Here is a 15,340-nt window from a genome sequence, read left to right as displayed (position 1 = left end):
TTAATTGAAGTATAGTTGATTTACAATGATGTGTTAGTTTCTGGTATACACCAAAGTGATTCAGTTATTATATTACATTATATATGTATATATATATATAAAAAATGTGAAATATATACGAATATTAGATGTATATTCTATATATAGAATATGAAAAAGAATATATATACACATATAAAATATAAATAAAAACAAGTAATCTTTTCAAAAGGATTGTGGTCAAAATATATATATATTCTTTTTCATATTCTATACATAATATTCTTTTTCATATTCTTTACCATTATGGTTTATTACAGGATATTGTATATAGTTCTCTGTGCTATACAGTAGGACCTTGTTGTGTGTCTATTTTCTATAGAGCAGTTTCTATCTGCCAATCCCAGACTCCTAGTTTATCTCTCCCCTACCCCCTTTCCCCTTTGGTAACCATATGTTTGTTTTCTGTGAGTCTAAAGCATTATCTTTCAACTGACCTTCTCTATTGGTGTTCCACTACTCAAAGCACCTATCTGTGTACATAAAAGCATCCACTGATATGAAATACCCCCCTCTGTGACACTCACCACCAATATAAATTGTTCTCTAGCTGTGCGCAGGTATAAAGGGCACAGCAATGTAAAGAAACAATCCGTTCTCCTTGAAGTTCTGAGTAAGTCTGTGCGGTGTGCTCTAATTTAGAAGCCACAGAACTTAAAGTTTCATCTACCCATGTAGCAACCTAAAGATAAAACACCAGAGGATTAAATAAAAACAAGTAATCTTTTCAAAAGGATTGTGGTCAAAACGAGGGTAAGGAATACCTACACTCTGGACTGGAATTCTAAAGGCTAGAAAAAAAAGTAATTCAGAAAAGGTCCTTAATAAGACTAGAAACTAAAATACTTTCTTCACGCAAGTCAATCAAAATACTAGTTATTGAAATAAATGTCTAAAGCCATCTCTAAGGCATTAATTGAAAGTCCATATCTGCTCCAACAATTTTTAAACGAATTTAGTGACTCTAAAGTCACACTGATAATCTGAGATATAATATCCATACTTCCTCAATCTATCTACTGTAGTTCTTCAATATCTCCTCTTTTGCCAGGACTTAGCGTGAATATTTTTCCTTCCCTTAAAGTAGAAAGCTATCTCTGAAAAGGAATTATAATACAGAGATAAACCAGCAATAAAAAGATTATACATTGGATTACTGTACTAAGGCTTTGTTATTTGCAGATCTAGTTAGATAGAAATGAAAAGATGGAAAAGGGGCAGGGAGAGGAAGAAAATCAAGAATTTAAGAAATGTTTTTCACAGTGTGTCATACCTTGTTATTTTCTGTAGCTACAGTTGCTCTTATGCTATTTGCAGACAGGAGAACTATCTTTTCATTGGTTAGCCCCAAAAATGTTGCTCGTGGATGATGTAAGGAAGGATTCTTTGAAAGCATAAGAAAAGTGATTACCATTTTGTATGCTGATTTGAAGAGCTATTTAAAGGAAGATTTAATATAATGAAATACCTGTGCATTTCTGTAAGGCTCAGATTCACTCCACTTCCACTGATAAAGTTCTCCTTTACTGCTGACAGCCAAAAGCTCAGAATACAGAGCCCCAATACAGATGAATTTTGTTCCATCCTGTAAAGTGGAAATAACACAGTGGTATAAATATAACAACTGCCAAACCTAAAGATTCGGATACATCACATTAATTACTACATCAAATTTCGATTAATTATGTGAACACACAAACCGCTTTAGCAAAGTCTCCAGCACAGCCCGCAATGCCCTCCTTTAAGTGGCCTGGGTGCCCCACCCCTGCCCCCGTGCCTCCGAACTCACTCTCCTCCAGTCATATTGGCCTTTTTCCTGCTCCTGCCAGTATCCCACCATGTCCTTGTCATTCTCTTGCCTTGTTTCTCAGGTGACTCACTCCCTCTCCTCAATCAAGTCTGCTCAAATGAGACCTTCCCTGACTGCACTATCTACAAAATCAGCACTCTAATATTCCATCTCCTGACTCTGCTTTCTTTAGTTCACAGCACTTCACAACTTGACATATTTACTTGACGTATTTACTCATTTATAGTCTACTTCACTCAAATATAAGCTTTGTCTTGTTCACCACTGTATCCCCTGTTCTTAGAACAGTGAACAGAGTAGATGCTCAATAAACGCGTTGAATAAATGAAGAAAAAACAGACTAAGGAGTTGAAGTGGGGAAAGTCGAGTATCAACACAAGATTCCTTCCCTGTAGGCTATTCCAAGCTGCTGAAACAAGTGTCTGTGTTGTTTTTTAAGGTAAAAGTTCATTTAGTTTTAAAGCAATGCACATGCAATGAGTCGGAACGCAATTAAATTATAAAAAGTGCAGACAATAAATTAATAATATAAATGATAAAGTGATAATTTTTTTAACATAAGACCAAAATGACCAGAAATCTCACAGCAAAGCTTGCCAATAACAGATTTTACGTTGTATTTTTGCCACTGCAAAACTTCTCTGCTCTCTTTGATGTTCTGGTTCCAGAGTATGCTAAACTAATGGCGTCTTTTTAGGTTTCTGTCAAATTCCAATCTTATTTGGTCAGATGGGTTATGGTGCTCAGCTATAGTCTGTGAAGCCTGTCAAGACTTATAATAACAACAGGTTATGCCTCAGAGCTGTATAGAAAGAACACTAATTTTTTTTTTTGCAGTTTCATGCTGTTGATTTTTCTTTTTTAAAATGTAAGCCACTAATTGTTTAAGAAAAAATTTTAAACCAAAAGTTGCATATTAATATTACACACAAACCAAAACACAAGTGACTTTTTTTTTTTTTTTGCGGTACGCAGGCCTCTCACTGTCGTGGCCTCTCCCGTTGCGGAGCACAGGCTCCAGACGCGCAGACTCAGCGGTCATGGCTCACAGGCCCAGCCCCTCCGCGGCATGTGGGATCTTCCTGGCCCGGGGCATGAACCTGTGTCCCCTGCATCAGCAGGCGGACTCTCAACCACTGTGCCACCAGGGAAGCCCAACACAAGTGACTTTTAGCACAGTACATACATGCTTACATAAACTCAAATATTTACACATTTAAAACAATTTCCATTTAACATACGAAATTTCTGAAATACATAAAAGCATTAATACTTTCTATAAAACTACAATTAAAACATCAAGTGCTTTCTTGGAGTTTCAAGTTACCTCTTTAAAATAAGATCTTGCTTGCATATATAGTCTTTCTCCAATAATCAGTATCAACTTTTTTTCCCCCCAAGAGGTTTATTTTCCAGGTACATTATAAGCTCAAGAAAACGGACCCAACAATTATGCAATGTAATTATGTCACAACAACTTAATTGCACATAATGCTTTAAAGTAGGTTTGGATGAAGTTCTCAAACACTTTGGTATATGTTCTTCAGGGACTTCTGTTAGAAACAACAGGAATTTTAAGCCCCTTCAATCCCCATTTTGCTTTAAAATGGACAAGTCTTTGGTTAAAGTTCTATATTTTGGGCATTTATTATTAATTAAAATGGTCCCCAAACCAATAAACGGCGCTGATGTATTATTAGTTTACAAGACTTCATTTAACTTGTTTCTGATGCAGTGGGAAGCTATAGATATTCATTTATTATAACATGTCATTGATAGTTTCAATTTTTCACTTATAAGCAGACAAATCAATAGGTTTAGTCAGTATCTCTGTTCATTTTCTGTTATAATCTAAACTATACAGTAACTTCCAGTAACTATAGATACTGAAGAACACTAATTTTAATCTTCTATTTTACCAGTGCCAATCAGCTCTATTTTCAAGTCACATTTATGGAGGGATGGGAAAGAGACCAAACTTGAAATTTTCCAACTTAGCAATTCTACTCTTCCCTTCACCATGGGTATCTGAAAAACACACCGTGTACTTTCTCCAGGGCTGCTGCATCAAATCTTAACATTTCTACCTCACACTTCCTTCTCGACCCCTTGGTTAAAGAGATGATAGAATCAGACCAAGTTGAGTCCAAAACCTGGATCCAACACTTATTAAGTAGGTAACTTCAGATAAGTTATGTAACTTCTCTGAACCCATTTCTTCACTTCTAAAATGGGTATAATAATAACACGATGGGGAGGGGGCCGGTAAAAACCAAATAAAGTAACATATATTAAAGCACCTGGCACAAATAAGTGGTCAAATTCAACTCTGGTTACTCTGCTGCCCTGACTTCATCTCCTACTCACCCAAAAGGCACAAGCTTCCTGAGTATTTCCATCTCCATCCAGACTTACTTAATGAAAAAACACCATTCTCCCCTCCCCCTCCCCTTCTCAGAGAAAGAAGTGTTCCTCTCTACTATCTAAGGACAGCTCACCACACACAGTGGACACAACCCTCTCTCATTACCTCCACAACCGTCCAAACCCGCCTGCCCTTCAGTCTTAGGCCCGGAGAAGTGAACTGTCACCCGGCGTCCGTCTCACCTCACCGGCTCGCACTGACAGCCACGCCTGCTCTTGCAACAGCCTTATCGATGCCCCGTGCATTGAACCAATCCATCTTCTCTCTTCAAACTCTTTGAACCATTGGACCCTGTTCATCACCAGTTCTAGAACCTCTCCTCTCCCTTGTTCACAGGTCACTACTCTCTACTGGTCTTCCTCCTATCTTCATGACTACAGTAATTTTTCCACCTTCCTTGTACCACCACGTACTCCCTGACCCAGATTCTGTCCTTGTCCGTTTATTCAAATGATGTTCCACCCTCAGCCTAAGTGACTGTATCCACTGGGGCGCCACGCTTTTAAACATGTAAATCTTCTATCTGCAGACTAACCTGCAGATTAACTGCCTGGATGTCTGAAAAGCACCCTACCATCTCCAAAATGAATTCATCGTCTCCTCCAAAGCTACATGTCCCCTGTAGTCCCTGTCTCCATGAATGACATCTACCACCCACCCAGTAACAGGAGGGCAACAAGGGAACCTGGGCCCTCTCTTCAACTTTTCCTCTTCTCTTAACCAGATGGTGACTAGCAAACCAATGCTATACTTTGTCTCAACTTCCTCGAACATTCTTCCCTTCATCCATCCTCTCTGTCATTGCTTTGGTTGAGAGCCTCACAATTCCCTTCTACAACAATTCTAGCAGTCTCTTAACTGACTCTAGATTTTTACTATTCCTATCTTTCTCCCACTGTGCCAATAGTGCTCGTCTCCCTAAAAATATACAAAACCAAACCCCACCAATCTCATCATGTCATTTCTCTAAGAACTTTGCTGGCAGAACAACATCCTAACTCTTTGGGAAGTCGTCTAGGGCTCTCTGGTCTTCTCCACCCTGCTCTTCTCCTTCTCCCACCACAGAGCAGCAATTCTGAATTTCTCACTGCTCCGCAAACACACCCTGACCTTTCCTGACTCTAGGCCCATACTTGACATGTTTGGAATGCCTCTGCATCTTGGTTAATGCCTACTTGACCTTAAAAATGCTTCTTAAATGTCATCTCCTCTGTGAAGTCTTTGCCACATCTCTCAGGTGGTGTTAGTCATTCCCCACTCTGAGCCCCTATAAATACCGTATTCACACCTTCTGTCTAGCACTGGTCATACTGTGAACACATTTCATTGTATGTGAATGTCTGTCTTCCCCAATGAGTTGCCTATGGGAAGGTCCATAACGAATTCACCTCTACATTCCCACAGGCCAGCCTAGTGCTTGGCACATAGTAGGAGCACACTGACAACTGAAGGAACAAATTCATCTCAACTCAAACTTTTTGAGTAAAAACTCTGCCAGAGCAGTACAATCCTAAACAATTCATCCCTATAGCCACAGCATGGTGTGTGAGGCACTCTCAGAACTGACTTGCCTATATCCTTCAAGGATGGACCAATGTTCCCCAGCTCATTAGTCCTGAATGAGCTAAGTGAACCCTGAAGGCCCTGAAAATCCATTATGGACAAATGTGGAGAGATGGCAAAACCACCAACCAAAGGAAGATGATGGAAAAATCACCTATTGTCTCTTGCCTGATTTAGATCAGTAGGTGGAGAAATACAAAGCAATCAAATACACATAAAGAAACAGTATTTTAGCTCACACACTTCATAATATCATAGAAGACAAGGCTTTTATCGTTTTGATGAAATACTAATGGCTGCTTCTGAGCAAGTTGGGCCCTGCTTCAATTCAACTGGAAAAGGTGGATATGCACATTTCCGTTAAGATCAGTAGTTTGTAGCTCTATTTTTTTTTTTAAACAAAACGAATCCTTTAGAAGCTGAATCTAATCAATAAATTTGCAACTGTCTGAACATTAAAGATCAACCAAATGAGGAATCCCTCCCTAAAGACAGATGGAAAATGTCAAAAATATGATAAAAATTACCTTAAAAAGCCAAAGCTTTAAAAGAAAAAGAAAAAGGTCATTCAGCATAGCAACATGAACTCCTATTAATTTCATCTAGTGACTTACATTTTTTAAAAAATTGGTCTTATTATTCCTAAATTTCTCCCTACAAACCTTGGTTTTCTTTTTTTAAATTTTCCTACTATCAGCAAACACTAGTTTTCCCATTAAGTACCAATTCTAACTGCAATGTGCTGTGTATTATGGCTGAAATGGATGCTATACAACTACAGGTTACATGGCACAATTTGTTAACTGTCCTTATTCACACTTCACTTCTCCTTACCTATCTAGGTTTCCATTTTCTCCTTATGCCTGGCTTCTCTTCCTCTTTATGACCTCTTCTCCTTTTGCTCTTACTTCATTATTAAAGTACATTTGTGACACACCTAGCCAACTTTTAACAGATACTTCCTGGAAGCTTCCATATGTCGATTTAAAAAAAAAAAAAGACCTTCCTCACCCAACTTCCACTCCTAGAACCTTGAAGGCGAAGCAGAATGACCAACAAATTTGATCAACTGGTCCCAACAGTGATGGCTGCTTCAAATAATTTAAGGAGCCAAACGTCATGGGACTATTTCCTCTCAATACCATTCAAAGAAACTTAAGAATAACACACAACTCTACAATTCAAAAGGCTGGTGGAGAATAAATTTTCTTATTTCCCTAAACTATATGAAAATAGATCCAGAACAGTAAGCGATACGACTGTAAATTAACAATACTGACTTGCTGAATCAGTTTCGTTTCTTCATCACCCACCAAACAACTTTTGTCAAATTCTTCTCTGGGAGCTTACTGGAAATAAAGGATGTGTGCATTTTCTAATCTGAAAGGGTTTGTTTTGTTACAGGGCACAAAGCAGAAGTTTTTATGTTCAACTTCAGATTTACTTAGTATGGATTTCCGTGTAAGTTTTCTCGGCCCTTTCCCTTCAGCATTTACTACTTAGCTCTTACCTTTGCATTCTTACTTTTAACAGTCTTTGTTACTATTGTGGCTGCATTTTTTATTCTCTTATCAGTCACTTTAGATTCTTGTTGGAAGTAGGTTGGTATATATATGTATGTATGTGTGTATATATATATATATATACATACACATATATATATAGTTACAACGTAAATGTAGACATTCAGCAACACAGAACTAAATTTCTAATCTGAGAAAAGTAAATTCCAAAAATGACTGAGAAGTGAAAATGGAGCCATGTTAGATAACTGCCTAATTGAAAGATTGCACCTTCCCATCAAAGTAACTCTTAGTAATCACTCTGGCCTCCTGTGATTCCCCAAAGCCTCTTATACCTAATTCCATTATGGTACTTAACACCAAAGTATTAACATCATTGTTCTGCCTTTCTACAAAACTCTCACCCTAACACCTGAACAAAAGGCCTAACACACAATATGCATTTAACCAAGGCTACTCAATCACGTGTGCATGTGTGTCCCCATCCACTGATGGATGCTTAGGTTGCTTCCATATCTTGGCTATTGTAAACAATGCTGCAATAGACATGGGGGTAAATGTATTTCGAGTCAGTGTTTTCATTTTCTTCAGATAAATACCCAGAAGTGGAATTGCTAAATCATACAGTAGCTCTGTTTTTAATTTTTTAAAGACCCTCCCTACTGTTTTCCATAGTGGCTGAACCAATGTACATTCCCACCAACAGTGCACAAGGGTTACCAATTATGCTTTTATACTAGTTTTGACATTTAAATCAAAATAATTTATGGAAATAAAGTTTAAGGTTACCTCAAATATTTTCAATTTAAGATTATACTGTAAAGGCTTAAAGAGAACATTCATTCCACCATTAAGGGAGATTTATTAGCCTAGAAAATGGTGAAATTTTGAAGAAGTAGCTGTTCCTCTAAATAGGTGGTGGGAAAGTCAAAATTATTCCAGATAATTTAACAGTGGAATTTCTCAGGTACTCTAACAAAAGGAAGAATGAAAAATACCATGGATACTAACCAATCTTACAATTTAGGTCATTTCTGAAATTAAGCTGGGACACCCTCTTCCCACCCCCCCACCCCCCAAAAAAAACAAAAAACAAACAAAAAAAAAGGGAGCGAGAAAGCAAAAGAGACAGAGAGACTACCTCCAAACAGTGCGTGCTGACGCCCTATACCTCCCTGCTCTCTCCACCTACCTCTCCATCTCCTATCAAGTTTGCCCCAAAACCCTTTTCTCCTCCTCAGGGATCACCACCCCCAATTCTGGAGGACTAAGAAGGCCCCACATAGTGCCTGTTTCTTCATGTGGAATGTATCCTATGCCCCTGTATGATCATTTTGCACACTGTTCTAAAAGCAAGGTCTTTTTTCCCTTTAACAACTCTCTGCATTCTCTTTCTGACTGTAGCATTCAGCCTTGCAAAACAATCATCTAGTGGTTTGTTGATAACTGGGATAATGCTTAACAGCTTAATTAGGTTTATGCTGTTTTCTTTCCCTGAACTGAAATTTTTGATGTCTAAATTTCAATCACAAGCTAATAAAAAGTAGTTCTTCAGTGACATTTTAAATTAGGTTTTTCTTTAATAGGAAAAAAAAGGTATAGGTAGGATATACTTTGTTGCACACACTGCTATTTCTCCTTCATTCAATGTCTAAACAAACGAAGGAAATAACACACTAAGTAAGTAAGACCTGTACAGTGTCAAGATTTTACGATGCATTTAGTAACTGTCTCTGAAAACAAGCTATACCCAAAACGATGCCTATCAGTAAAGGCCAACAAAGACCGGCTAACTCTAACAGAGGGTACACTGGCCAGGGAAAAAGCTTGCTAAACTCATACTGTTCAAAACACTTTCAGATGTGTGACAAAGAAGCCTACACTAATATGTATGCAATGGCACTATTAAAACAAGATTAATGAGTCCTCTATTACTTCCTGCCAATATGACATAGACACAGCTCTAGCATGATCAAGGCAAGAGAAACAGGAAACAAAGAACAATGTAGGGGAAAAAAAAGAAATGAAAAAGAAAAAGCCCAATGGTTTAAATCACCTTCTACCATATGAAGTAAAAGTAGAAATTGGAACATTTCTAGTTTTATGGAAATAAGTAAGAGAATGCAATTCAGGGAAAGTCTGTCAGCTGCCAAAGAAAACAGAATAACCTTTTGCTTACAAAGAGGCTGATTGAAATTCATGTTCCTTCTTGCATTCAAGCTTTCCACATGAGCTGAATACAGAGGAAAATAAATGAACTACATCAAGAGTCACAATAACTATGAAATATAAACAAATTCAGAACACTAAATAATATTTTTCCTTTAATATCCCAAATTCAACTTCAAAGAAAGAAAAGAAATCTACATCAGAATCTCCTTATCTGCTAGAGATAACCTTCAAGTTCTTATCTTCTTTTACTTCTACTTTAGAAAAGTTCCTATCCAACTGGCTCTGGAAATAAGAAACAGGCACTCCAAAAAACAGGTGAAAAACCCATGGCTTCCTACAGGAGCCTTTGAAGATAAATTACCAATCACTTAAGACAGTGAAACCTACACACCATCAATAGACTATGTCTATATGGGAAAAGAATCTAAAAAAGAGTGGATATATGTATTTGTATAACAGATTCACTTTGCTGTACACCTGAAACTAACACAATACTGTAAATCAATTACACCCCAATAAAAATAAAAGTAAAATAAAAGAATGTGTCAACTCTGTTTCACTTGTAGCAGTGATGGATTTTTACAGATTCAAATCAACTTAAATCCTGCATGCTTTCTAGAAGCTAGTCATTGTACTACCACTCAGGATGCAGAGCATAATTCCCCCAGTCCATTCCTGTTCAGCCTGCTTTGTCTCCCACAGCTTTTAGAGCAAAGGGCCTGTCAGAATTCACTGCCATCAAACGGGAAAGCTAAAATCAAAGAAACACAGATCCCTAATCTTGCCCTGACATGCATGCTTGTAACAATGACCAGAAACCTGCCCTGCAGAAAATGGGGTACTCTTGACAGTACAAAACAAATTCCTATCAAGAAATATACCATTCGTTACTGGTATAATTACCACCAGAAAAGAAATCTTGAAACAGAATGCTGATATATTATCTGGAACTACCATCCTTATTTCTCTGATTTACTTCATCAAGTAGAAAAAGAAATAGCACCACTGAACACATCTCCTTAAAACGACTCCTGTACTGTCAAATAAAGATGATCTACTTATATTTAAAACAAAACAAAAATATCACTTTATGTCTGCATTTTATTTTTATTTTTTATTTTCTGACCGCGCCATGCAGCATGCAGGATCTTAGTTCCCTGACCACGGATCGAACCCATGACCCCTGCAGTGGAAGCATAGAGTCCTAACCACTGGACGGCCAGGGAATTCCTATCTCTGCATTTTAAATGACAGTACGAAAATCTGAAATAAAACAGAAACCTTTTTGGGGGGGCGGAGGGGAGTGCCAGGAATTCAGTTAAAATGGAAAGGATGGGTGGGGTTTCTTTTCAAATACCTTATCAGGCCACCACTGCAAATCTTCTCCTAGAGACACTGGACTTTGAACAGGTGTATTCTTCTTATCCAAGTTTGGCTCTCCTTCCTTGCTGGTAGAGCCCCTTTCATTATCAAATGAGGCTCCATCAAGCCACCTTCGTTCACGTAAACGTAAAACGGATTCACGTTCACGCAACAGCTCAGAGTCTCTCTCTAAGGGAAGAAGGAGAACTGGTATGCAATTGGGTCACACCAGTGGGATAAAAGTAAGCCACTCTCTAGTAAAGACCCTTCAGGATGCAACTAACAGCAGTTTATCCACTCACAAGAACTTAATGTAAATGTATATCTAATAAGCTTGACATGCAACATTCAAAACATTAACTCTTTCAAGTGAATGTATGAAAATTATAAACTAGTATTTTTAAGCATTATGTAGAGGCAGACTTTTCTAAATTCCAACTATATGCTTTTAGAGCAGAACTGCTTTATTTTAAACTGGATTTTGGATTTTTTAAATGGAGTTTTAAATTTTCGGCTTTCATTAAAAATGTTTACCGTAACTTAAATTTATTAGAAAATATTCATAAATTAAAATTTTAACACGTTAGATACATAAACAAAAAAGAGTATTTGTTAGAGAGTCTACACATACAGATTAAAAAAAAAAAAAAACCAAATCTTGAAAAGGGTAAAATAAAAATCCATTAACTATAAAACTTCTGATAATCCAAGCCCTTGTTTAGAGTAATTTTACAGGCTGGATTTTTATGGAAAAGTCTTAAAATTTCTGAGAAACTAGACAGAATTTTTCTTTTGAGAATCTTTATAGAAAGATTACTTTACAAAAATGCTTCCCCTGAAACTGGCCTACAAACTTTTTAAAACCAGTTTTTTTCAGCTTGCTCACATATTATTTTTTAAATAGGCAACCAAAATAAACTTTCCAAGACTTGGATAGTAAGGATTAAAAACAATATTAAGTTGAACCATATAAAACTGCCATCCATGCAGATCTAACATGGTCAAGTACCACCAATTTCATATGGTTCAAAGTAAAACAGATGCCCACATAGAATGACCTAAGGAAAAGCAAAAGGGAGAAATTTAGAAGGAGTTTTGTGTTAGATATTGAATATCTTAAATGCAATACTTGATGCATTTTAGGCAGTAAAATATGCACTTATTTTTAAAAAATTTTTAAGCCATTACATAATAGGTTCAGTACACTGAAAGATCATCGTAAGTCTGTTATTTTAAAACTACTTTCAAGTACTAGGTATTTGCAGTAAGGTCTTAATATAAAACAGCATCCTTTCCAGTTTACTAATGATAAGTAAATAATATATCTGATTCTTGCCTGTTACTTCAATCAAGCAGTTTTACATTCTGGAAAGTAAAAATACTGACTTACAAAAGTTAAAATGCAAGCTAAATCCACATCAACATACACAGAGAAACGTTTATATTTGTATGATTTCAAAATCTTCTTTCTAAACTCTACTGTGTACTATACCTTTTCAAGATTTCAAACTTCTGAAAATATCATTTTAGTATAATAAGCATTTCTATATATTTACTATTGATCAATCTCATTCTAATAAGTTTTTTCATATTTCACTCTTCCATCTAACCAGGGTTTAAAATGAACAAAATAATCACTTTATTTTAATCAAATAAACTAAAGAGACTTGTTATCTGAATGCTGCATGTCACCGTAAAGCAGAATTCTGCTTTTACTTCAGAATCCATATTCCTAATTAAAAATACAGTTAGGTAAGTTGTAACCCTTTACATATATGCTACTATGTTGATAAGATCATCTCTAAAGTTCTAGTGTGGCTCTTCAAACTCAAAAGTAACTATTTTAATGCCAAAGCATCCAAAAACACTATCAAGTAATGATTTCGTCTACTGTAATATTAAAAGTTCAAATACAATGAATTCTACCACTATCTCTCCATAGAGTCAGCCAACAATCACAAAGAAATAAATGCAAAATTACCTCGAGATGAGCCTAGCCTGGAAAGTGACGAACGACGAAAAGAAGGGTAACCAAAATAGCTAATGTCTTCAGAAAACATGGCATCTGCATCAATAATGACACTTGGGTGGGCAGAATGAATGTCAGCATCAAGAAGAGACATAAGATCCTCTATAAACAGAAACAAACATAAATGAAGCAGATATAGAGAAAAAAATCTGCAGACCATTGAAAAATCCCTGAAAATTAAAACATTAAAATCAGGGACTGACTACTGACATAACCTGAGAAGAAAAGCAGTAACTACCTAGGAAATAAAGTTAACGTTATTAACACAGATTTTAAGGAACATCAATTGCATGATTGTTGCTTGGGCTAACTACTAAATTACCACAAGAAAAAAAGATCACTATTGAAGATTCTTGTGACATCACAGAAAGTCAAAATCTAAATGCAGTTCAGTTATTCCATATTCAGTAATAAGGGCATCAAAATACAACATTCCAGTCATCTGTCAGCCAGTGATAAAGACATGCACATACATCCATGTCTTTATAGGACCAAACACAAGTCCACTGAGCAAAAACATTTTCCCTTAAAGAGAATTTTACCATCAAATCAAACACTACAGTGAGAAATATCTACCACCTTGGAAAGAACAGTCAGCAAATCTATTGCACTTTAAAATTCCATTCCCCAGTCAAAAAAACATCTCTCCCTTCAGAGATGAGAAAACCATGATGGTGATCAACCAACCTCCAGGCAAATAAGATTCACTGGCTGTATCATCCCCATCATCTCCATCTTCATCATCCCGGCTAAGTAAATTATTTACAGCAAGGTTTACATCAAGATTTGTTCGCTGAAGTTCTCGAATAATGACACTTCTGGATTTGCCTTGTAAAACGACTTGGGCCTGAAATAAAAAATAGAGTACTATGCTAATTATCTTTTTCATAACTTCTTTATTAAAATCAGCTTCCTAGGATCAATACAGAAAACCAGTATTTCACAGTTCATGATATAAATCATGACTACAGCCTGCTATATTTAGTTAAACCTCACCCTGTCCTGCTATCTTACGTTAATTGTTCTACAAGATCCATACCTGTGAAATCAGCTCCTCTGGAATCACAGATGCTGGAATAACTGGCTGGGGTTGACTGCCCAAAAGCCCAGATCCTCGATCCCGTCCCGTCCGAATTACTCGAGTCTGTCGGCGAGAATCTCGAGCTCCAGCTGACGACCTACCAGAGGATCCTCCTCCACTTCCACCCACTCCAGAACTCCAACGACTTCTAAATATTGGAGAATTTAAAGAAACAGCATTTTAAACAATCATTCAGAAAGATCGCTTTGGGTCTCATGTTCATTATCTTAGAATATGATAAAGTTATTTTTCTAACTGACATAATATGCTATAGTAGTATTTTGACAGAACAATAGAACTGAACTTTAAAATAACACTGTTCCGGGCTTCCCTGGTGGCGCAGTGGTTGGGGGTCCACCTGCCGATGCAGGGGACACGGGTTCGTGCCCCGGTCCGGGAGGATCCCACATGCCATGGAGCGGCTGGGCCCGTGAGCCATGGCCGCTGAGCCTGCGCGTCCAGAGCCTGTGCTCTGCATCGGGAGAGGCCACAGCAGTGAGAGGCCCGCGTACCGCAAAAAAAAAAACAACAACAACAAAAAAACACTGTTCCAATTTTTTTAAATGCTGAAGTATAAACTCACTTTTTAGAAAGATATATACCACCCTTTTGCATCTTTTAAAACAATTTTTTAAAGAACCACATACCAAGCATTTCTAGTCACAGCTCTAAAGTGAGTTATAGAATGCATCTCACCTTTGCGTGAAAGACCTATGAGACATAACTACTAACAGTCTGCAGCACAAAAAGTAAAATTCAGAGTTTAAAGTTTAAAGACACAACTAAATGGAAAGACACCCATGCCCAGGGGATGGAAAATTTAATATTGTTAAGATGTCCATACTGCTCAAAGCAATCTACAGATTCATCAAAATCCCTATGAATATCCCAATAGATTTTGTCCCTCAAAGGACATAATCAACAGAGTAAGGAAGCAACCTATAGAATGGAAGAAAATATTTACAAATCGTTTATCTAATGAGAGGTTAGTATCCAGAATATATAAAGAGCTCCAACACTCAACAACAAAAAAAATCAAATAACCTGATTAAAATATGGGAAAGAATGCGAACAGACATTTCTCCAAAGATAATACACAAATGGCCAAGTAAGCATATGAACAGATGGTCAACATCACTAATCATGAGAAATACAAATCAAAACCACAATCACCTATCACCTCACACCCATCAGAATGGCTACCATGAAAAAAAAAAAAGAAAATTACAAGTGTTGGCAAGGATGTATAGAAACTGTAACCCTAGTGCACTGTAGGTAGGACTGTAAAATAGTGCAGTGCTATGAAAAACAGTATGAAGTTTCCTAAAAAATTAAA

The 15,340-nt window shown here is 36.9% G+C and overlaps 1 protein-coding gene across 3 annotated transcripts in view; it reads right to left on the bottom strand.

Annotated features, from left to right (window-relative positions):
• UBR5 (ubiquitin protein ligase E3 component n-recognin 5) overlaps positions 1-15,340 on the bottom strand; it is a 143,633-nt gene that overhangs the window by 77,664 nt on the left and 50,629 nt on the right. For 2 of the 3 annotated variants that reach the window (XM_082674635.1, XM_082674636.1), the window contains exons 6-12: positions 13,963-14,152; positions 13,611-13,770; positions 12,876-13,025; positions 10,890-11,101; positions 1,508-1,624; positions 1,313-1,423; positions 567-721 (exon numbers count right to left, since the gene is read on the bottom strand). In XM_082674635.1, the coding sequence (XP_082530761.1) occupies positions 567-721; positions 1,313-1,423; positions 1,508-1,624; positions 10,890-11,101; positions 12,876-13,025; positions 13,611-13,770; positions 13,963-14,152 (1,095 nt within the window). The remainder of the gene's footprint in view (positions 1-566; positions 722-1,312; positions 1,424-1,507; positions 1,625-10,889; positions 11,102-12,875; positions 13,026-13,610; positions 13,771-13,962; positions 14,153-15,340) is intronic. The other variant, XM_082674637.1, reaches the window with a different exon arrangement.

This window comes from Grampus griseus (genome assembly GCF_964374135.1).
Source record: "Grampus griseus genome assembly, chromosome: 17".
Lineage (NCBI taxonomy): Eukaryota > Metazoa > Chordata > Mammalia > Artiodactyla > Delphinidae > Grampus > Grampus griseus.
This window is presented reverse-complemented; position numbering and strand designations above follow the sequence as displayed.